Source organism: Rhinopithecus roxellana, chromosome 4, assembly GCF_007565055.1.
Source record: "Rhinopithecus roxellana isolate Shanxi Qingling chromosome 4, ASM756505v1, whole genome shotgun sequence".
NCBI lineage: Eukaryota > Metazoa > Chordata > Mammalia > Primates > Cercopithecidae > Rhinopithecus > Rhinopithecus roxellana.
Window position 1 is genome coordinate 70,673,576 of NC_044552.1, and position 22,507 is coordinate 70,696,082.

The 22,507-nt window shown below is 41.2% G+C and overlaps 1 protein-coding gene across 5 annotated transcripts in view; it reads left to right on the forward strand.

Annotated features, from left to right (window-relative positions):
* Positions 1 to 22,507, forward strand: part of TULP4 (TUB like protein 4) — a 287,789-nt gene that overhangs the window by 172,206 nt on the left and 93,076 nt on the right. For all 5 annotated transcript variants that reach the window (XM_030928937.1, XM_030928940.1, XM_030928938.1 and 2 more), the window contains one exon: positions 11,271 to 11,399. In XM_030928937.1, the coding sequence (XP_030784797.1) occupies positions 11,271 to 11,399 (129 nt within the window). The remainder of the gene's footprint in view (positions 1 to 11,270; positions 11,400 to 22,507) is intronic.

Genomic DNA, 22,507 nt, shown 5'->3' on the forward strand with positions numbered 1-22,507 from the left:
TTTCCCGTCCAAATGCTAAACATGGTGGGCTAAGTGGTAGAGATTTTATAGAGCAGAATGTAGAGAATCCTGCTGTCTTAACTCCTCTGAAAAATGAAGAAAAATGTCTTGGAAATTAATAGATTAAATGTAAATGACTAAAATACATAGCTGATAGATAAGACTTATATTTAAAACATAAAATTTCAATGAAAATAGACAACTACTTTAATAATTGAATTTTCCTTTAGCAAATTTGGTGAAGGATTAGCAGTAGGTAGATGCTTAAGATTAGTGCTTTTTTTCCCCCTGAAGCCATCATACCATAATATCACTAAGGTCAAGAGCATATTTAATTCATGCATGGTGTTCTGACTTCAGGCCTTGCGTTGGGTGGTGATGTGCAATCTTCTAGCTAATTTTAAAAATGTGAGCATTCTGCACAAATACAATTGTTTTCCGGGGATGAATAGGTGTTGCCAAATAACAGGACCATCAAATGATTCAGACCTACCTTATTTTTAAAAGAGGAAAACATGCTGGACTAGGAATGGATGCACTGGCCCCCGGTCCTTGCCCTGCCTTGTGCTGATTGGGGTCTTTGGGCCAATTAACCTCTGAACCCCAGTTGCCTTTTCTGTAAAATGGAGATGATGATGCCTGCTCCAGGTTCCAGGCCACAGGGTTGAGAATCAGGTCCTTTTGTAATCTGTCCATTTCCATACATATACAGGAAGTTAACTCTCTTGTTTTAGAATGAGACATTTTGAATCATGTATGATAATTTAGCAGGGGCTTAAATAATAAGATGATAGATACATATGAGGCTTTTTGGTAGATATTGAAAGCCTATTAATATGGTAGGTTGACTGGTTAATGCTTTATGCTTTTCTGTAGATACTGGGAGAGATTTTAAGAAATTAATTTTTTAAAAATGTCTGAATGATGTTATATAGCTCAGAGATGTGTTTGCTTAGATCAAGGCTGTATCCACATTTATAATGGCAAAAACCTCAATTACTTTTGCACCAACGCAGTAGTCTACACTAGTGGATGATCAGTGTGAAGCTTGTAATTTGAGTTAGGATCTCTGTTGCAAATTTGAATCACATCTGAATGCAAAGGAAAGATGTATCATTTGCTAATAGACAATAATGACCTCACTGATTATTTTCAAGGGCTAGTGCTTTTTATTCAGAATATCTTATTTTCTAATTTAAGATTCCCTAATACTACTCTTTTGATACTTAAAGTAATTTTTATTTGCAGCTTTATTGGCACCTGGGTTCTCTGGTTTGCTTTGTTTTCAGATAATCTCTTTGTAAACTCAAAACCCCCATCCTGCTCCAGAAATGCTTAAACAGGTGGGCCTCCAGTGTGTCTTAGAGGGACATTCTCACCCCAGAGCAGTGCTCAGGGAAGACAGCGTTGAGAGAGAGGTTCGCCAGAGAGAGGCACACGTCCCGGCTGGGCGGGTCCAACTGGACAGCTGGACTAGATGAAGAAACCGAAAAGCAGGAAAAGAAAATTGCCCTTAATCTTATAAAAATAACAAACATGATGCCCTTTTTAAAAATTATTATTATTTATACGGAGTTTCGCTCTTGTTGCCTAGGCTGGAGTGCAATGGCGTGATCTTGGCTCACCACAACTTCTGTCTCCCGGCTTCAAGCGATTCTCCTGCTTCAGCCTCCCGAGTAGCTGGGATTACAGGCATGCACCACCATGCCCGGCTAATTTTGTGTTTTTAGTAGAGACAGGGTTTCTCAACATTGGTCAGGCTGGTCTCTACTCCCGACCTCAGGTGATCCACCCTTCTTGGCCTCCAAAAGTGCTGGGATTATAGGCGTGAGCCTCCACACCTGCCCCAAATTCACTTTTAAGCCATAGCAAGTCAGCAAAAAGGAATGAAGAGGAAGGTTATTAAGGATTAAGAGATTTACCCTCAGTTGGTCATAATCAATGATCATCAGAGAAATCCAAATCAAAACTATATCATCTCAATCCAGTCAAAATGGTTTTTATTCCAAATGTCGGGCAATAATAAATGCTGGTGAGGATGTGGAGAAAAGGAAACCCTTGTACACTCTTGGTGGGAATGTAAATTAGTACAACGACTATGGAGAACAGTTTGGAGGTTCCTGAAAACCTCCAAATTGTTAGAGCTACCTTATGATCCGGCAGTCTTACTGCTGCGTATATACCCAAAAGAAAGGAAATCAGTGTATCGAAGAGATATCTGCACTCCAGTTGCAGCACTGTTTACAGTAGCTAAGGTTTGGAAGCAATCCAAGTGTCCATCAACAGCTGAATCGATTAGGAAAATGTGATGCATACACAATTGAGTACTAAGCCATAAAAAATAATGAGATCTAGTCATTTGCTACAACATGTATGGAACTGGAGATCGTTATGTTAAGTGAAATAAGCCAGGCACAGAAAGACAAACGTTGCATATTCTCACTTATTTGTGGGATCTAAAAATCAGAACAATTGACCTTATGGACATAGAGAGAAGAAGGATAGTTACCAGAGGCTGGGAAGGGTAGTGGGAGGTTGGGGTGGGGAGAGGTAGGGATGGTTAGTGGGTACAAAAAAAAGAATAAGACTTAGTATTTGATAGTACAGCAGGGTGACTATAGTCAATAATAATTGTACATTTTAAAAGTACTTTAAGAGTAATTGGGCTGGGCGCGGTGGCTCAAGCCTATAATCCCAGCACTTTGGGAGGCCGAGACGGGCGGATCACGAGGTCAGGAGATCGAGACCATCCTGGCTAACACGGTGAAACCCCGTCTCTACTAAAAAATACAAAAAACTAGCCGGGCGAGGTGGCGGGCGTCTGTAGTCCCAGCTACTCGGAGGCTGAGGCAGGAGAATGGCGTCAACCCGGGAGGCGGAGCTTGCAGTGAGCTGAGAACTAGCCACTGCACTCCAGCCCGGGCGACAGAGCGAGACTCCGTCTCAAAAAAAAAAAAAAAAAAAAAAAAAGAGTAATTGGATTTTTGGTAACACAAGGGATAAATGCCTAAGGGGGTAGATACCCCTTTCTCTAAGAGTGCTTATTTCACATTGCATGCCTGCATCAACACATCTCATGTACTCCATAATTAAAAACTATATATATTATATATATATATATATATATAGTTTTTTAAAGGTTACAGCATGCAAACATGTGGATTATTTTAAAGCTGGATGATGGGTACATGGAAGGTTATTAAACCCAGTTGCCCTTCTTTGGTGTATGTTACATTTTTTCTGTAATATATAAAATAAAAACCCATAAGAATAATATATTGAGGATCTGTACATGTATAATTAAGGTATAAAAATGCCTGTGAATTAAAAACATGAAATGTCCATAAGGTCCTTTTTTTCCTCAGATAAGAAACGACTGAGGCCTGAGAGGAATACACAGGACTCTGGATAGTACTGGTGATATTTTAAGCTGAATGAGAACACTTCATAGTAAATTTTTCTTTAAACTATTATATATGTCATAAATATTGCCTACGATTTTTAAGTTAAGTCTATGGAGAGATTTTAATCTTTCAGCTTCACTTATCTGAAACAAGGTAATAGTAATGGCAATACTTCCTTCTAAGATATTTGTGGAGATAAAATAAGCTATGTAAAATAATGTATGTAAAAATGACTTAAACTTCTTACTGTTGCTAAAATACTTTGCTTAAATTCACTAACAAGATAGTTTTTTCAGACATGCGATGGAAGTAAAATATGTTCATTGTGGGAAAATCAGAAAATAAGGAAAAGTTTAAATAAAAATCATTTATAACACACTTGTTGGGGTGATCAGACCCAACACCAGGTCATGGGGGTGACGAATTCCAGCAGAGTCAAAGGAATGAGAAAAGACAGTTTGAGAGAGAAAGTGGGTCCAGGGGGCCATCACTAGTGTATGGAGGCTGCAAAGGCCCCGAACCCTGGAAGCCCAGACTATTTATTGGTGATCAAACAAAGAAACGGGTGTTGAGAATGTGGGGGTCGAAAGGGTGCCGTTACATTAAGCACATGATTTACAGCTGTGATGGTTTAGCATCTGCTCTGCTACTGGAGATAATGGAGAGCAGGTTCTTTTAACTCAAGATACAATCAATCCTGTGAGAGCAAGGAGCCAGTGAGTCTAGACACGTTCCAGAGCCACAAGCCCTGGATTCTATCCAAGCCACAAGGGGTTTTATGCCCTGGGCTTAGATTGTGGTGCGTCAGGGTAGCCTTCCACCCTTTAGCGCAGAGCTAGGCGCTCCAAAGACCACAAGGAATTTTAGACCCTGGACCCTGGACATGTTCCAAGACTCTTTTATATTATGTCAGACATGCAAGCCCTGCCTCAGCTTCTCCCAACACTCAGCTTTTCTCCCATCACACACCATCACTAATGTCTTAGTTTATTTCTTTTTAGTGTGATTTTATTTTCTTCCCTTAGAACCAGAACTAATTGATACAGTTGTTTTCTAGGATATTTTTGCATTGCCAAAGTATGACAGTAAGAACACATGCTTAAAAAGCAAAGAATGAAGTGGCTCCTCTGTGTGTTCCACCGGCTGCTCCTTGAGGGCAGGAGTCTCTCCCCTCTGTGTGTCCTCCCTGAATGCACCTGTTTGGTGCTTCCTGAATACTCATTGGCTGAGTGATTGACGGCCACAGGCGACAGCTTGGTTGACAGGTACTCTAAACAAGAGAGAAGACAGAGTCTCTGGGACTCTGACCTAACCTTGAACTTGCTTTGTGACCTTAGGAAACTTTGTTCACTTCATTAGCCTACCTTTCCTCATCTACGAGCCAGAGCTCTAAACATCGATGTTTAGATGTCTGTTTTAGCTCTAAATTAATTACTAATACTAATAACTACTAGATACACCAAGGGTATTTAGTTGAGAGTGAGTGAAAAGTGGTGATGAGGAAAAATGTGAATTTCACAAGTTTTCAAAGTGATTTGCAACCTCAATGAATAGTGCATGTGATTAAACATACTTCCCAGCAGAATTTTTATTCAGGAGTTAGCAGCTATGTGAGTGGAAAAGAATAGAAGTTAGAGTCATAGGGGGTACTATTCCACAGGATTTTGAGGCAGATGAATGCCTGAATATGGTCAAAAGATGAAAATATTAACTGTTGGGTTCCCGCCAGACCGTAATTATAATGTAGCTCTTCAGCATTGTTTTATCTTGCTTTAATGGAAGAATATTGCTGCCACTTAATAGATGAGAAGGGTGGAATGGTCGTTTTGCATTCATATCAGATTTGTTGTGGAGTTCTCTTTTTCCTAATTCAGGCCTGGCTAATAGTATAAACTCTATCCAATAAGAAGATATATTATTTTCTGACAACAAAGTTTGGAAAATACAGGAAGGAATGTGTAACTGTGTTTCCTGGGACGTGTCCTAAAGAAGATGGGACTAGAAGATCATCCCCCAGCACATGCAGGTTCAGAACTAGTTTGAGGCACCGTGGTCCCCGGATTCCAGGGCTCTGACCACAGATCTGTGTTTTTTGAATTCCTTTATTATCTCTAGGCCATTTCATTCACAGATTCTTATCAACCAACTGAGAATAATTGAATTGTGTTTGAATGAGAACTGGATTTGTGAACATTTAAATGAAATAAAATAAATTTGTCTATCTGGAAATAAAATCTAAAGTTTTCTTCAAATGTAGTTAGCGTTTCAGAGGGCTTAAAAGAAACTCCTACAACTCAGTAATAGAAAAGACTACCCAACTAAAAATAGGCAAAGGATCTGAATAGACATTTCTCAAAAAATACACAAGTAGCCACCAAGCACATGAGAAGATGCTCAACATCATTAGCCATCAGGGAAATGCACATTAAACTGCTGCACACTCACCAGGGTGGCTATCATTTTTTAGAAGACAGGCAATAGCAAGTATTAGAATTTGGAGAAACTGGAAACCATCCATTGCTAGTAGGGTTGTAAATTGATGCATCACTTTGGAAACCAGTCCTGTAGTTCCTCAAAAAGTTGAACATAGAATTATCATTTGACCCAGCAACTCCACTCCTAGGTATAGACCCAAGAAAAATGAAACATGTTTGTACTAGAAAATTTGCACACAAAAGTTCATAGCAGTATTCATAATAGCTAAAAGTTGATGAACAGCCCAGATGTTCATCAGCTGATGAATAGATCAACAAAATGTGGTCTCTTAATACAATTGAATGTTACTGGGCTATATTTTAAAGGTAAACACTGATAATATGCTACAACATGGATAAACCCTGAAAACATGCTAAGAGAAGGAAGCCAGTCACAAAAGACCATGTATCGTATGATTCCTTTTATATGAAATGTTCAGAGTAGGCAAATCTGTAGCAACAGAGAATTCGTTGCTTAGGGCTGGAGTGAAATATTGTGGGGTTGGCTGGTGGTAACTAAAAAGTACAGGGCTTTGGGGGTTGATATAGATGTTCTAAAACATATTTGAAAGGTTGGACAACTCTCTGAATATACTAATAACCATTGCATTGTACATTGACAATGGGTGAATTACGTGAATTTTGTCTCAATAATCTGTTATCCACCCCCTTCTCATTTGAATCAGTTTTAACATCTTACTCTTGAGAGAGAGAGAGGGAACAGATATGGTTAATCATCTTTCAAGAATAGTTTAATAGAACAAAAGTTACAAAGTTCTCAGTCTGGTGTTGAACATTTGCGTGAGGGAGCGCAGTGTACCGCATGCGCCGGGACTGTGCAGAAGGTGCTGCACGCAGAGCAAGTGGGATTGCTTGGAACTTCAGGGAAGGCTTTACTCACCAGGTGGCAAGGGGCAGAAGGGTGTTCCTGGCCAAGGGTGGCACGAAGCATGTAGTGATGTTGCTTTTTAAGTTACAGAGTTGGGTAGGGGTGCAAGTGATGGCAGACGGGTCTGGAAAGGGAGATTACCTTTCAAAACGTTTATCTTTCATTAAAGAGGAAACTATATATGTAAATACTGTGCTGAACCAGTCTTTATCTTCTGGAGTTTTGAGTTTGTGAATTAATAACACAGAGCTCTCATTTGCTGAATGTTTGCGGTGTGCCTGGCCCCAGTCTGAGGTCCTTTCTTATGATACTTCTCACAACTTAGTGAGGGGTGTGCTACTATGGCGTGTGTCAAGCAGACGAGGAAAGAAAGGGGCAGCAAGAGGGTTCCGGTGGCCACAGCTGTGCAACTGGTGGGTGAGTGAGGAGGCCCAGAGTCAGAGTCAGGCAGCCAGACTCCAGAGCCCGCCTTCCTCAACCCTGACCTCCCAGTGACATCTCTAGGGGCAGCAGTCTGCAGAACCATTGTTCTAGTTGAATTTCTTCCAGCCTTTTTTTCAGGGTGCTTTTGGTTCGTTAAAATGACCAAATGTGTCTACAATTAGCTTGGCAATCACTTTGTTTTTCTTGCACAATTGTAGTTGTTGCTGGTTCACTTAATAAATTGCAGAAGAAGAACAGAGTGGTGATAATCACAGGGATTTCTTACTTGAGCTGTGTGTATTTAGTGTTCATTCAAATTACATTTGTTTTAGGTTGAGAGAAATCCTTTTAAACAGTGATGACACTGGTTGTTCCCTGAGATGACTTCTTGTGTAAATCTGTCTGTCAACACCATTTGGAGGGCTTCTGACTCAGAAGACGAACATCTTTGGGATGGCAAAGTGATGCTTATTTTGCTTTCCCTAAAAGTAGTTCTAGGTGTAGGAAGTGATGTGACTGACTTAGGGCCTTAGATTCTGGCCCAAATACAGACTTTCAGCAATTCTGCCCTTTGTTTTTTTGTGTAGATTTTCCTACCTTTAATAGCTTTACTGACAACAGTAACACTCTAAAATGAGAGAACATGTCTTATATTAGAGAGGGTAATAGGTTGGTATTTTTTGAACCATCAAAGGCCTAGGTCAAAAGTAACCTTTTCCTCTGACTTTTTAGTCAGAGAACACACCCTTTAGCTAATACCCCAAGACAGAAGTTCTTTGGTGCTGAGAGTCAACGACAGTCACATTTTCCTTGAGAAGGGAAGGAAAGCTCTATCTCTGGATAACTGGGCAGATCCATAGCCCCATAGCACAAAATTCGGGCAACTGAGAACCCAGCTGGCCCCCAGTTGGCAGTTCCTCAACATTCTGGTATGTCCTAACATTGCCAAATAGGCTGGAAGGATTTAGAGAACAGGAAGTAAGCTACTGGGAGATAAGGCTGCAGCTGTAAATTGTAGACAGGGGAGGAAATGAGAATAACAGCATTAGCAGTTTGGCTTTATTTTTAAACCAAAAATCACTGGAAAGATTTCTGTCTCTAAGGGCGTTACTCACCTATTCGTTTATACCGTTGGAACTCTTAGCAAAGTGTGTAAATGGGACCACGTTTCCATGTACTGCTGCATCTCAACTGATTAAGAATTTCTAAAAGATGAAATTGAGTCTGTGAACATTTCATTTATCCAACAATGGCAACTGTGTTGTCATAAAGACCAAAAAAAACTTTAATTTCACATTAGAAAACATTTGAAAATATTTTTTGCCTCCACTCTTTTGTGTTTGTGTCATGCTATGACCGTGCAGGCTTTTTCATGAAGAGGTTTGTTTTTGATGGATGTTAAAGGCAACAAGGTAGATAATGTGTCTAGTCCCTCTCCTCTGGAGTATGACATCTTGTCATCAAGTATTATTTTACAGAGAGGATCATAGTGGATGAGTATTCATTGGTATTACATTTAAATAAGGTAATAATTTAAAAACTGATCAGTCATGAATATTGTGTTCTTAATTTGTCATGTTCCATTCCACAGTGGCCATTCTGAAGTACATGAATGACTATGGGCTTAAATAACAAATGTGTTAGGGACCAAATTGTAGCCACATGCACATTTGTGGATTCTAGTGCTTGGGTCAAATCATTGGCAGATCTGAAAGAAGTTTGTGAAGTTGGCTTTTATTTACCATTTGGAAATCCTAAATTTTATGACATGTTCAGTGTCATTTAAGGACTTTTGTTGATGTCGGTCTAACTTAGAAAAATCAGTAATTCTAATACAGGATTTTTTAAACTAAGCTAAAAAAAAATGAATCTGGGTTTGTTGCCCTGCTCCCCAGGTGAGTTGAGCCCCCTCCTGTGTCTGTGTACAGAGGACTATATTAATGTCTGTTTAGGAAACAACTCCAGGGACACAAGATGTCCTAATCGCTGTCCTTAGCACCTAACACTGTCTGGTTTATCATAGGCAGGCAGGCAGGCAGTGTATGCTGTTGTTCAAATGCCTTTGGGAATTGAAAGTAAACTACTTGAGGGAGCTGCGGTGGCTGCGGCCGGTTGTCCTGGCCCACAAGGAGGCGAGGCTGTGCGGTCGAGGCCACCTGGGCAACATTGGGGGGAAAAAAAAGGAAAGTAAACTACTTGAAATCAGTTTTCAATACCTTCTGTATAGTTCAAAGATACAAGTTAACAAGGATCACAACCTCTAATAATATATTATTGTTTGTACAATATATTCAGAATTACTATGTCAGTATTCAAAGGTGAACATGCTGTCCTTTTCCTCAAGCAGCACAGACCTGTGGTGGGGGTTGGTGTTCACAAGCTGATAGTTATGTAAGCACTGCACAAGGAAGAGGGTCTCAACAGAGAGGATACAGCTAGATGGGGCCACCTGGGAGTTCTTGGTGTCCACATCCATGCAAGGTGAGCTATCAACTGGATTCAGTTTCCTGGTTATCACCAGGTCTCAAAAGATCTCAGCCTCACAGCTGCCTCTGATTTTTGCAGTTTTAAAAAAGAGCTATGATATTCTTCACACTTTAAGTAGGTAATAATTTCCTCTTGAAAATATTGATTTTATTATACATTTTACAACAAGTGCAGATAACACCAAGTGTGGCCAACCAAGGCTGCTCAAGGCAGACTAAATCAGGTGGTTCTTGGGGGTTCCTCCTAGCCCTCTGGTGCCCTAGACACAAGTTTAAAGACCTAAAATCAGGTGTGTCCATGGCATTGCTTTGAGAAGTCCCGGGGTTTATGTGTTAGTCTGAAAGCAGAAATTGTACTTTGGACAGAGGGTGTGAGGAGGGGCCTGGGCACTGTGGAAGTCTTTAACCATCAGTCCTTTTTATTTTCAGATATAAATTAGAATTTGGAAACCATTAACACCAGTGCCACATGTTCACAACTATTATGATTAGCTATTAGGCACAAAATGCTGGGAGTAGACAAGGGTTCAAATCTTTTTTTATTCGTAGCAAGAGTACTCTTGCTGGTTAATAATAGCTGTCATTTTATTGATGTATGTCAGTATCTAGCTGCGTGTCTGGAGGTTCTGACTTCCCAGCTGGAACTTACCTGAGAACAGCAGGTGTGTTTCATAGCCACCAACTCAGTATTAGTCACATAGCATGAATGTAAAAAATGTGTGCTCAATGTCTCAGAATTAATTCGTGATTACCAGGATGGGCCAGTCAGGAACAGCCTCAGGGAACATTCTCCAGGGTGAGCCATGCCTTATTGCTTTTGTGGCTCATGGTGTCCGGGAACCATTCCGTAACCCTCAGTCCCTTGCTACTTTTACTGGGCTCTGTGAGGCCGCCCTCAGACTCCTCCGGCACTCATCTATTCTCAAAAGCCACCTAGCAGAGTTGCTACCTTTTTAGATAAGTGATCAGAATTTTTCAAATTATAAAACAAAGTTCTTATATTCAGAAAGTTTGAAACTTATAATTTATTCCTATTTCCTCTGGTGATAAATCCGAAGCAACTTAAGATTTTTCAAATATGTATTTTTTTTCCCAAATTAACCACATTCAAATGCTAAACTATTTAGAAATAAGGTAGACCAAAAAAGACACTGAAAATTTTGCTTCAGGAGGAAAATGACCCTAAACAGTACTCACCCTTTCCTCTTTCCGTACTAAATAAATAATACCCTGATTCAAATCCATAGTAAATGTTAAAATAGTTTCCCTACAGCACAGGACCAGCAGATGAAGGATCATCTGTGAGAGGCAGGTGCTGGGAGCAGATGGGCCCCGGGTCCCCTCTTTGTTTTTGTAGTAGTGGGCATGTTCACGCTGTCTCTCATTGTTAGGAAGCCGTGTCAGTGAGGCTGGTTCCCTGTGGACTCTCGTGTGAACTCTGGCTGTTCCCTCCCCTGATCCCCGCATTCGCCCCCAGTCTTCTCCCTTTACTGACTGCATTCTAATTAGTTCTTCAAGTTTGATCACATCACAGAAATAATCCTGGCCCACAGATTTATTTCCTGTGGTAAATGTCTTCTTGGTGGTTTTCTAGGTTGTGCTGGTGAGGTGGAATGAGCCCTACCAGAAACTGGCCACGTGTGATGCGGACGGAGGCATATTCGTGTGGATTCAGTACGAGGGCAGGTGGTCTGTGGAGCTGGTCAACGACCGCGGGGCGCAGGTGAGTGGCAGGCGCAGCTCTGCCAGTGAAAGGCTGCGGGGTAGAGAATGCCCAGACAGGCATTCCAGAGCAAGCGCGTTAGCACCACACAGCAGCCCGTACTCCAGAGCTAGGGAGAAGAGAAATCAATCAAATTAGAATCCTGTGGCTGGGCGCAGTGGCTCATGCCGTGATCCCAGCATTTCGGGAGGCCGAGGCAGGTGGATCACGAGGTCAGGAGATCGAGACTGTCCTGGCTAATATGGTGAAACCCCATCTCTACTAAAAATATAAAAAATTGGCTGGGCATGGTGGCAGGTGCCTGTAGTCCCAGTTATTCAGGAGGCTGAGTTTGCAGTGAGCTGTGATTACGCCACTGCACTCTAGCCTGGGTGACAGCGTGAGACTCCGTCTCAAAAAAAAAAAAAAAAAAAAAAAGAATCCTGCTTTTCATTTCTCTTGCATATGTCACTGATAAGAAGAGAGTGCAGGATCATGCCTCCTTTTCAACCGTGCTGCTGTTGTGAGAACTCTCCAACTTTTAAACTTGAAATCATTTTTTACCCTTCAGTGTTACGATTCTGTGTTAAATTTGGGGCCTCTGGCATATCACTGTTTTGCCCCCTTTGAAAGGTATCTTCCCTGTGTTGTCATCTCATCGGTCTCATGGAGAGCTTCACGTGACTTCTCACAACCTGCTCAACAAGGGAAAGGGGCTATAATCTCTTCCGCAGGTTTCAATCAGCACGGCCACCTGTTGTCATCTTCCAGCTCTTCCTTTCGGATACAGTTTGCCTCTGCTCTCAGGAAACAGTTGTACCCAGGACATCTGAGCTGCACTGTTTCTAGTTCTCCCATAGATTGTTCTGGTTTATGGGACAGCTTCATGGTGCACTTTTTGTATGGGTTTAAGGACACAAGTTTGAGCAGGCAGCTCCCATCCTGGGGATTGTACAAAACTGTGACTTAGGAACCTGAGTCCTCAGGGGGTGTCGATTAATAATTAATGAAAGGTTTCTTGGACTATTTTAACTCTCAGAATGATTTCCCTGTGGCTGCCTTTCTATACACTTCTAAGGTACTTGGATTCTCATCCTTCCCTCTCCCACCTGTTGCTTAAATAAGCTGTGAGCTTCCCAAGCTGCAGATCAGTCAAGTGACTTAAATTACAATGAATGAAGATACTATTGTCAGCGGCTGTTAGCAGGCTCACAGAAGACCCTGTGTGAAAACAGCATTCTTTTTTTCTGAGTTGATTTGGTAGAGTCAATGTAATAATATTGACTGACTGATAAGGCCTTACCAGTTTCCTTCAGGCCTCCTTACAGTGAAAAAAGGAAGAGGCAGAGCGTGCCCTGTGACCATTAACTGGCCTTCTTGAAGGAGAGCCACAGATGTGGACATCATCATGTGGGTGGACATGTGATCAAGAGTACGAGCTCTGGAATCTATGTCAGCCATGAATCTCACCCCATGACTTGTGTGGGAGATACTTCCCTGTGTCTCAGTTTTCTTATTTGTAATGTAGGGGCTATAATGTGCCTGCCTCGGGATCACGGAGGATTACATAAGACTGTGTATGAAAAGTGCCCATGGCACTGCCTGCATCTTATCACAGTACCACCTTATCTAGCACAGAACTGCCCTGCCCTGAAGCAGTAGCCATAGGTCATCACCAAAATGAGTTTCAGGCCTTGAGATAGCAGCTTTTCATGGTTTTCTGTGACATGGATGCCTCTCTGAGTTGGCCTGTAAAGGTTCTAAAATGCTGTCATTCTTCCATTAACCAAAGCATGGGATTCTTTTCCCTAGAAAGGCCCAGTGATGAGGTGAGACATGTCCTCAAATTTAGGGTGACCAGAGGACTTGAAATCACTGCTCAGAGGAAGAAATGGAAGGGGATCAAGGATAAATGCCAAATGAGGGAGCAAGGATAAACGCCAGATGAGTGCTTGGCTTTTTTATGCGTTATATCTTTCAGTCTCCAGGAACCCTGTTCTGAAAATATCGTTATTCTCAGTTAATAGAAGAGAAGAATCCATGTCGGGAGTTCAGTAACTTGTCCAAGGAAATTCATGGGTGGTAAGCCAGAATTCAAACCCTAGTTTGTTTGAGTCTGTAATGCCTCACCACATTATCATGCTCCCAAACAAGAAAGGATTTTCTCTTTTGTCAGAAATGCGTGTATTCGTAGTGTGGTTACATGCTGCATAATGACGTTTCGGTTAACATAGACTGCATATACAATGGTGATCTCGTAAGGTTATAATGGAGCTGAAAAATTTCTGTCACCTAGTGACATTACAGCACAACACATTCCTCATGTGTTTGTGGCATTACTGGTGTGAACAAACCTACTGTGATGCCAGTTGTATGAAAGTATAGCACACGCCATTAGTATAGTCTATAATGCTTGATACTAGCAAATGACTATGTTACTGGTATTTACTGTACTTTTTATTATTTTAGAGTGTGCTTCTACTTTTTTTTTTTTTTTTTTTTTTTTGAGACGGAGTCTTGCTCTGTCACCCATGCTGGAGTGCAGGGGCACCATCTCGGCTCACTGCAAGCTCTGCCTCCCGGGTCACACCATTCTCCTGCCTCAGCCTCCCAAGTAGCTGGGACTGCAGGTGCCCGCCACCACTTCTGGCTAATTTTTTTTGTATTTTTTTTAGCAGAGACGGGGTTTCACCATGTTAGCCAGGATGGTCTCGATCTCCTGACCTCGTGATCCACCCGCCTCAGCCTCCCAAAGTGCTGGGATTATAGGCGTGAGCCACCGTGCCCGGCTGCTTCTACTTATTTGAAAAAAAAAAAAAAAGTTAGCAGTCTCAGGCAGGCCCTTCAGGAGGTATTCCTGAAGAAGGCATTGTTATCATAGGAGATGACAGCTCCATGGATATGTTATTGCCCTTTGTGTTAGGGTTCTCTAGAGGGGTGGAACTAATAGGATAGATGTCTATATGAAAGGGAGTTTATTAGGGAGAATTGACTCACACGATCATGAGGTGAAGTCCCACGATAGGCCGTCTGCAGGTTGAGGGGCAAGAAAGCCAGTGGTGGATCAGTCTGAGTCCCAAAATCTCAAAAGTAGAGAAGTTGACAGTGCAGCCTTCAGTCTGTGGCCGAAGGCCCAAAAGCCCCTGGCAAACCACTGGCGTAAGCCCAAGAGTCCAAAAGCTGAGTAACTTGGAGTCTGATGTTCAAGGGCAGGAGGCATCAGCATTGGAGAGAGATGAAGGCTGGAAGACTCTGCAAGTCATTCTTCCATCTTCTCCTGCCTGCTTTATTCTAGCTGTGCTGGCAGCTGATTAGATGGTGTACAACAGATTGAGGGTGGGTCTGCCTCTCCCAGTTCACTGACTCAAATGTTGTTAATATCCTTTGGGAACATCCTCTCAAACACAGCCAGGAACAATACTTTGCATTATTCAGTCCAGTCAAGTTTGACAATATTAACCATCACACCCCCGTGGAGGTGGAATCATCCTGATCCAGTGTAGGCCTAGGCTAATGTATTTGTGTCTTAGTTTTTAACAAAAACATTTAAAAAGAAAAAAAATATTCATAGGAAAAGCTTATAGAATAAGGATATAAAGAAAAAATGTTTTGGTATCGCTATATGTTTGTGTTTTAAGTGTTATTACAAAAGGATCAAAAAAAGCATCAAACTTTTTGAAAAATTGAAAAGTTTAAAAAGTAAAACAGTTACAATAAGCTAAGGTTAATTTATTATTGAGGAAGGAATTTTATATAAAATGAGTGCAGCCTAAGTATCCAGAGTTGATAAAGTCTGCAGTAGCATACAAGGTAATGTCCTAGGTCTTCAGTCACTCTCCACTCACTCTCTGGCTCACCCAGAGCAACTTCCAGTCCTGCAAGCTCCATTCATGGTAAGTGCCCTTTATAGGTGAACCATTTTTTGTCTTTTATACTATATTCTTACTGTATGTTGTCTATGTTTAGATAGCTTTAGGCACATGAATATTTGCCATGGTATTACAGTTGCCTACAGTGTTCAGTACAGTCACATGTGTACAGGTTTGGAGCCTAGGAGCAACAGGCTGTCCCACACAGCCTAGGTGTGGAGCAGGCTCTACCATCCAGGTTTGAGTAAGTGCACCCTGTGGTGATCACACAAGGGACTTGCCTAATGACATACTTCTTAGAATGTATCCCCATTGTTAATCGACATGACTGTATACCACAAGGAGCTCAGGCTTCATTACCATTAAAAGGCCCACCCCACCAGCCAAGCAGTGCCGCCAGCACATGGATTCTCCTAGCAGGAGCCTCTGTGAGCAGGGGCCCTCTGTCATCTCCATAGCAGCTGTGCGGTCACCACCACCCTTCCCTTGTGTTTCTTTCCATTGAGAGTTTGGAGCAGATATTAGAAACAAGAAAGGGAGAATGAGTTCAGCTCTGGAGGCAAATGAGCTTCCCTGGGCCACAGAACGTCTGGAAGCACCCAGAACCTCACAAATGCCTGCCTACCAGGTTCGACTAAAGCAATTACTGTATGTTGTGATCTCATTTAGAGTTTTGTTTACTTTTGCCATTTGGAACTCAGATTTTTCAAATCTTGGAACCCATTGAACAACCGTCATCATTAAACACTGGCATTTTGGGGGAGGCTTGGCTGCCTTTAATCATCTTGGAGTCAGATCTTATCCAACTAAAAGGACGCCACACACTGGTGACGTTGGATCACTGGTCAAGGTAGTGGTGGCTTTGTGCACCTGGAAAAGTTCTATGGCTTTGAAGAGGAGTGTCCTTGAAACCAGCTCAGAGAAAAAGACTAATTTTTAGAAGAAATGACAGATTATCTTCATTATATAGCATGACTTTCATTGTCACAAAGAAATCATACATTTGGCAAAAGCTAAGAGATGCTTTAACAGTTTCTTTTTCAGGAAATTATTAAGAGTCCTTTATTTCAAAAATGAGTTTGGAACAGTACACGCATTATTTTACAGTATTAGTCACCAGGGGCAGCTGTACCAGGCACACACACTCTTGAGACAGTCTGATGAAAAGCTGCCTGGGTCAATGGCGTGGTCAGCCTGCTGCTCAGCTTCAATTAATCCATGCCTGAGAACTCTCTTTAGTAAAGCAAGAGCATTGCAACCTTCTGCAGTTGAAAAACAACCACAAGAACTGGAGTTTCTGCCTTTTTGTTTTGTTTTGTTTTGGAGACAGGGTCTCTCTGTCACCCAGGCTGGACTGCAGTGGCGTGATCTCAGCTCGCTGCAACCTCCGTCTCCCGGGTTCAAGCAATTGTCGTGCCTCAGTCTCCTGAGTAGCTGGGATTACAGGCATGCACCACCACACCCGGCTAATTTTTTGTACCTAAAAGAGAGGTACTAAACCCTGTCTCTACTGAAATAGAGACAGGGTTTCACCATGTTGCCCAGGCTGTTCTTGAACTCGTGGGCTCAGGTGATCCACCCGCCTTGGCCTCCCAAAGTGCTGAGATTACAGCTATGAGCCACCACTTTTTTTCTTTTCTTTTTTGTTTTTTTTTTTTTTAAGTAATTTGATACTTGGTTTTCTCTGGTTTTGTTTTTCCAGTCATGATATATTCTTGTCACTTTATGTTGACTTAATAAACCCAAATCTGGCCAAGTGGCTAGTTGGGAGACTGAGTCAGGAGGATCTCTTGTGACCAGAGTTCAAGATCAGCCTGGACAATATAGCAAGACCTCATCTCGACAAAAATAGTTTTAAAATTAGCTTGGTATTGTAGCACCACCCTGTAGTCCCAGCTACTCAGAAGGCAGCAGCAGGAGTATGGCTTGAGCCCAGCCATTTGAGGCTGCAGCAAACTATGATTGTGCCACTGCGCTCCAACCTGGTAACAAAGCAAGACCAAGTCTCTAGACAAATAAATAGAAACCCAGTTAGTCCATGTGATCGTCCTCTATTACCAGTTTTTTTGTGTGATGTCAAATTGCTGGTATGTCTAAGAAGCTTCTTTTTACTGGCTATGCGTTTTGGCTATTGATTAAGGAGATTTCCCAAAATAGTTTTTTCTTTTAGTACAAATCTTTTTTAAGATATATAGTTAAAATGCATATAAGTAAATAGCATTATCTTTGCAAAATGAAAGAACTTTTAAATTTTATTCCAGAATGCAATGCATTGTTTCTGAAAAACATTGTTTTATGTTAATGAGAAAAACCAGACAGTATAATTGGTTGGAACATAAAGTCAGTGAAGCCAAGGTTCTGAGTTTATCTGAGGAAACAACTTTTTTTCAGTAATCTGAGACCAGCTATTCAAGAGCTATCTCATAAACCATGCCATTGTCATGATACAGACATTGCTGATCACACTGTCATGCACATCCCTGTGAAGAGACCACCAAACAGGCTTTGTGTGAGCAATAAAGCTTTTTAATCACCAGGGTGCAGGCGGGCTGAGTCCGAAGAGAGAGTCAGCAAAGGGAGATAAGGGTGGGGCCGTTTTATAGGATTTGGGTAGGTAAAGGAAAATTACAGTCAAAGGGGGCTTTTCTCTGGTGGGCAGGAGTGGGGGGGTCACAGGGTGCTCAGTGGGGGAGCTTTTTGAGCCAGGATGAGCCAGGAAAAGGACTTTCACAAGGTAATGTCATCACTTAAGGCAAAGACAGGCCATTTGCACTTCTTTTTTTTTTTTTTTTTTTTTTTTTTTTTTTGAGGCGGAGTCTCGCTCTGTCGCCCGGACTGGAGTGCAGTGGCCAGATCTCAGCTCACTGCAAGCTCCGCCTCCCGAGTTTACGCCATTCTCCTGCCTCAGCCTCCCGAGTAGCTGGGACTACAGGCGCCCGCCACTTCGCCCGGCTAGTTTTTTTTTGTATTTTTAGTAGAGACGGGGTTTCACCGTGTTAGCCAGGATGGTCTCGATCTCCTGACCTCGTGATCCGCCCGTCTCGGCCTCCCAAAGTGCTGGGATTACAGGCTTGAGCCACCGCGCCCGGCCCATTTGCACTTCTTTTGTGGTGGAATGTCATCAGTTAAGGCAGGGGCAGGGCATTTTCACTTATTTTGCGATTATTCAGTTACTTCAGGCCATCTGGGTGTATACGTGCAAGTCACAGGGGATGCGATGGCTTGGCTTGGGCTCAGAGGCCTGACACACACAACATAAACCCATAAACCCTGCTTAAAAAACAGCCAGAAGTTCATGTTTTTTTGGTGTTTGTTCACTTATTTTCTCATTACCTGAAATGTCATATATCCATTTTTAAAAGCTAAATGTTTGTAACTATAAGCAACAGTGAAGATTATTGATAGCATTTGTTTTGTTAGAAAAGATTAAAAAGAAGCACAATATAGGACAAACTGAAAAACCAAGGTGGTAGAAAATAGGAACAAACATAACACTAATTAGAATAAATGTAAAAATAGATTAAATTTACCAATTAAAAGATAAAGCTTAGCAGATTATATTTGTAAAAATCTAGGTAACAGTATATACTGTTTAGAGCCACACCTCAGACTTAAGGATGTAAACAAATTTAAAGGATGAGAAAGATATATCTTGCAAATACCAAGAAAAAAAATAAAGCTGATGTAACTGTATGTTAGTATCAGATAAAATAGATTTGAAGACAGAAAGCATTATTTGGTAAGCTGTAGTTTACCAAGAATATGTTTTTAATATGTATACACTTATTAATAGCATCACAATAAATGAAGGAAACTAATAGAACTGAAAGGAAAAATTGATAAATCCATTGACATACTCAGACATTTTAACGACAGTCAGCAAGGATGCAGACGATCTGAGCAACACAATTAACAAGTTTGACCTAAAGGACATTTATGGGTTCTTAATTCACCAATTAGAGAACATAACATTTTTCTCAAACACGTAAGGGTTATAAAAATTGTTGTTCTAGGACAGGATTCTGCAAACCTTTTCTGTGACGGGTCAGATAGTAAATATTTTAGGTTTTGTGGACCAGGAGCCAAAATTGAGGATATTATATAGGTATTATATAACAAGAGGAAAATCAGATTTCAAAAGATTTTTATTGACAAAATTTAAAATTTGATTTATGAACACTGAAATTTGAATTTTATGTAATTTCAAATAACAAAACATCATTCTTCTTTTGATTTTTTCTTCTGAACCATGTAAAACCATTCTCAGTTTGTGGGCCATACAAAAGTAGGTGACAGGTCAGATTTGGCTCACAGGCCATAGCTTGCTAGTCCTGTTCTAGGACATCAATAAAAAACAGATTTCCAGTGTCACGTTTTATGATTATAGACCATGATCTCTGAACACAGTGCAACTGGGTTAGAAGTTAATAATGAAAAGATAACAGATCTCTGTCTGTTTTTGTTTTTTGTCTTGTGACCGAGTTTCACTCTCGTTGCCCAGGCTGGAGTGCAATGGCACTCACTGCAACCCCTGCCTCCCGGGTTCAAGTGATTCTCCTGTCTCAGTCTCGTGAGTAGCTGGGATTACAGGAGCCCGCCACTACACCTGGCTAATTTTTGGTATTTTTAGTAGAGATGGGGTTTCACCATGTTGGCCGGGCCGGCCTTGAACTCCTGACCTCAGGTGATCCACCTCCCACAGTCCCAAAGTGCTGGGACTACAGGCATGAGCCACCACGCCCGGCCTGTTTAGACATTTTTAAATGTATTGTTAAATAGCTCATGATTTAAAGAATATATTTAATAGACATTTATAAAATCCTAGATATAAATTATAATGAAAACATTATGCCGACAAAAAGATTCAAACTCTGTAAAATATTTAAAGAGATTTATTCTGAGCCAATTATGAGTGACCATGGCCCGTGACACAGTCCTCAGGAAGTCCTGAGAACATCTGCCCAAGGTGGTCGGGCCACAGTTTGATTTTATACACTTTGGAGAGGCATGAGACATCAATCAAATACATTTAAGAAATACATTGCTTTGGTCCAGAAAGGCGGAACAACTCAAAGGGGGTCCGGGAGGTTCCAGGCTTTGGTGAATTTAAGTATTTTCTGGTTGACAATTGGTTGAGTTTGTCTGAAGACCTGGGATTGATAGGAAGGTAATGCTCAGGTTAAAATAAAGATTGTGCAGCCCAAAGTTCTTTTGAAGTCTTTTTGTGGATGTCGTTAGAGACAGTAGGATGACAAATGTTTCCTATTCAGATTTTAGGTAGTCTCTTTAGGATTGGGAGGGGTCTGGAAGAAAAAGATCTAGCGACATTAATAGAGATTCTTTACCGATGCAAACTTTTCCCCACAAAAAACAGCTTTGCAGGGCCATTTCAAAATATGGCAAAGAAGCATGTTTTGGGGTAAAATATTTTTATTTTCTTCTTTGTCTTGTAATGTTATGCCAGAGTCAGGCTGCAAAGTAAATCGTGATATATAGGGTTACATAAAACCCAGCCTATCTGATGACAATTTATGATTTGTAGGGCATGACTCCCAAGACCCCTGAGATAGGAATTTGGGCAAGGTAAAAAAAAAAAAAAAAAAATCAAGAGTTTTTTCCTTAATTATATACCAGCATTTGTGAGATATGCTTAAAGTGGTGCTGTGAGATAAATGTATATCCTTAATTACTTATATTAGCAATAAAACTGTGATCATTGGTCAGATAGGTATTTATCTTAAAACATTATTAATTGAACAGGAGAGTAAATCCAATGAAAGAAAAAGTAAGAAATAATAAAAATGAAAGTGAAAATTAGTACAATAGAGAAAAAATGATAAGGTAGAGATCAACAAATCCAAAAATTTGTTCTTTGGAAACAAATCAACAAAATAGACAAATTGCTTGCAAAACTGATCAAAAGAAGAAAAGAGAACACAGAAATAATTTTATGAATGAAAAGTTGGGCATAGCTATAAATAGAGATTACAAGGTAACCAAACGTAATTATACGATGCATACGGTAGTTCAATGGGGGAAAGAAAATCTTTTCAACAAATGGTGCTTAAACAGCTGAATATCTGTGTTTTTTAAAAAGAAAACCTTGATTCTCACCTCACACCCTGCGTAAAAATTAACTCCAGATGAATCATAGACATAAGTGATACGGCTCCAGTGAGTGGAGGAACACCAGGGTTCTTAGTCCTCAAGCCAATTTAGATAAAATGACCCGGACACATGTGGAGTAGTTTTAAGGAGTGGAGAGTTTAATAGGCAAGAAGGAAGAGACTCCTCCATACAGAGATAGAGGGAAAGGAGGCTCCAAAGCCGAAAGAGTGCAGCTGGATACCAGCCAGGTCTACGTGCAGAGGCTGGAGGAGGTGTCTGATTTGCGTAGGGCTCAGGGGATTGATTTGACCAGGCATGTCATTCAAGTAGCCCCCGGAAAACGCTGGCCCTCCCACCCTAGCCTTTTAATATGCAAATGCAGGGCGCCAAGGATGTTCTACTAGGGATACATGAGGACAGCCATGTTGCCAGGAACACCTGGGACAAGGGCAAGAAGGCCGCAGGAATTGCCATGTTGGGTAGACCCAGTTTCTAATGGACTGCATTTGCATATCAAAGATTGCCAGCCTGGCTTTAAGAAATTTACAGGCTCACACCTGTAATCCCAGATCTCAGGAAGGCAGAGGCGGGAGGATAGCTTGAGCCCAGGAGTTGGAGACCTGCCTGGGCAATATAGCAAGACCCCATTCTCCACAAAAATGTTTAGAAAAAAAGAACAACTTCCCAGGACCCCTTTTCCTCTCTGCCTAAAATAATTTCTCAATAACTCCTACAACATAAGTGTAAAAGCTGAACTTCTAGAAGTCTTTGCAGCCTGAGGCTAAACAAAGATTTCTTGAATTGGATGCAGAAAGCATGATCCATAAAAGAAAAAACTTGATATTGGACTTAATCAAAATGTAATGACACGAAGTCACAATTAGGAAAAATAAGTTTTGGTGTTCTGTTACTCAGTAGAGTAAGTATAGCAAATAACAGCATATTTCAAGATTGCTAGAAGAGAAAATTCTGAGTATTGTTACCACAAAGAAATGATAAATGTTTTTTGTTTTTGTTTTTGTTTTTGAGGCAGAGTCTCGCTCTGTCACCCAGGCTGGAGTGCAGTGACTTGATCTCGGGCTCACTGCAAGCTCTGCCTTCCGGGTTGACGCCATTCTCCTGCCTCAGCCTCCCGAGTATCTGGGACTACAG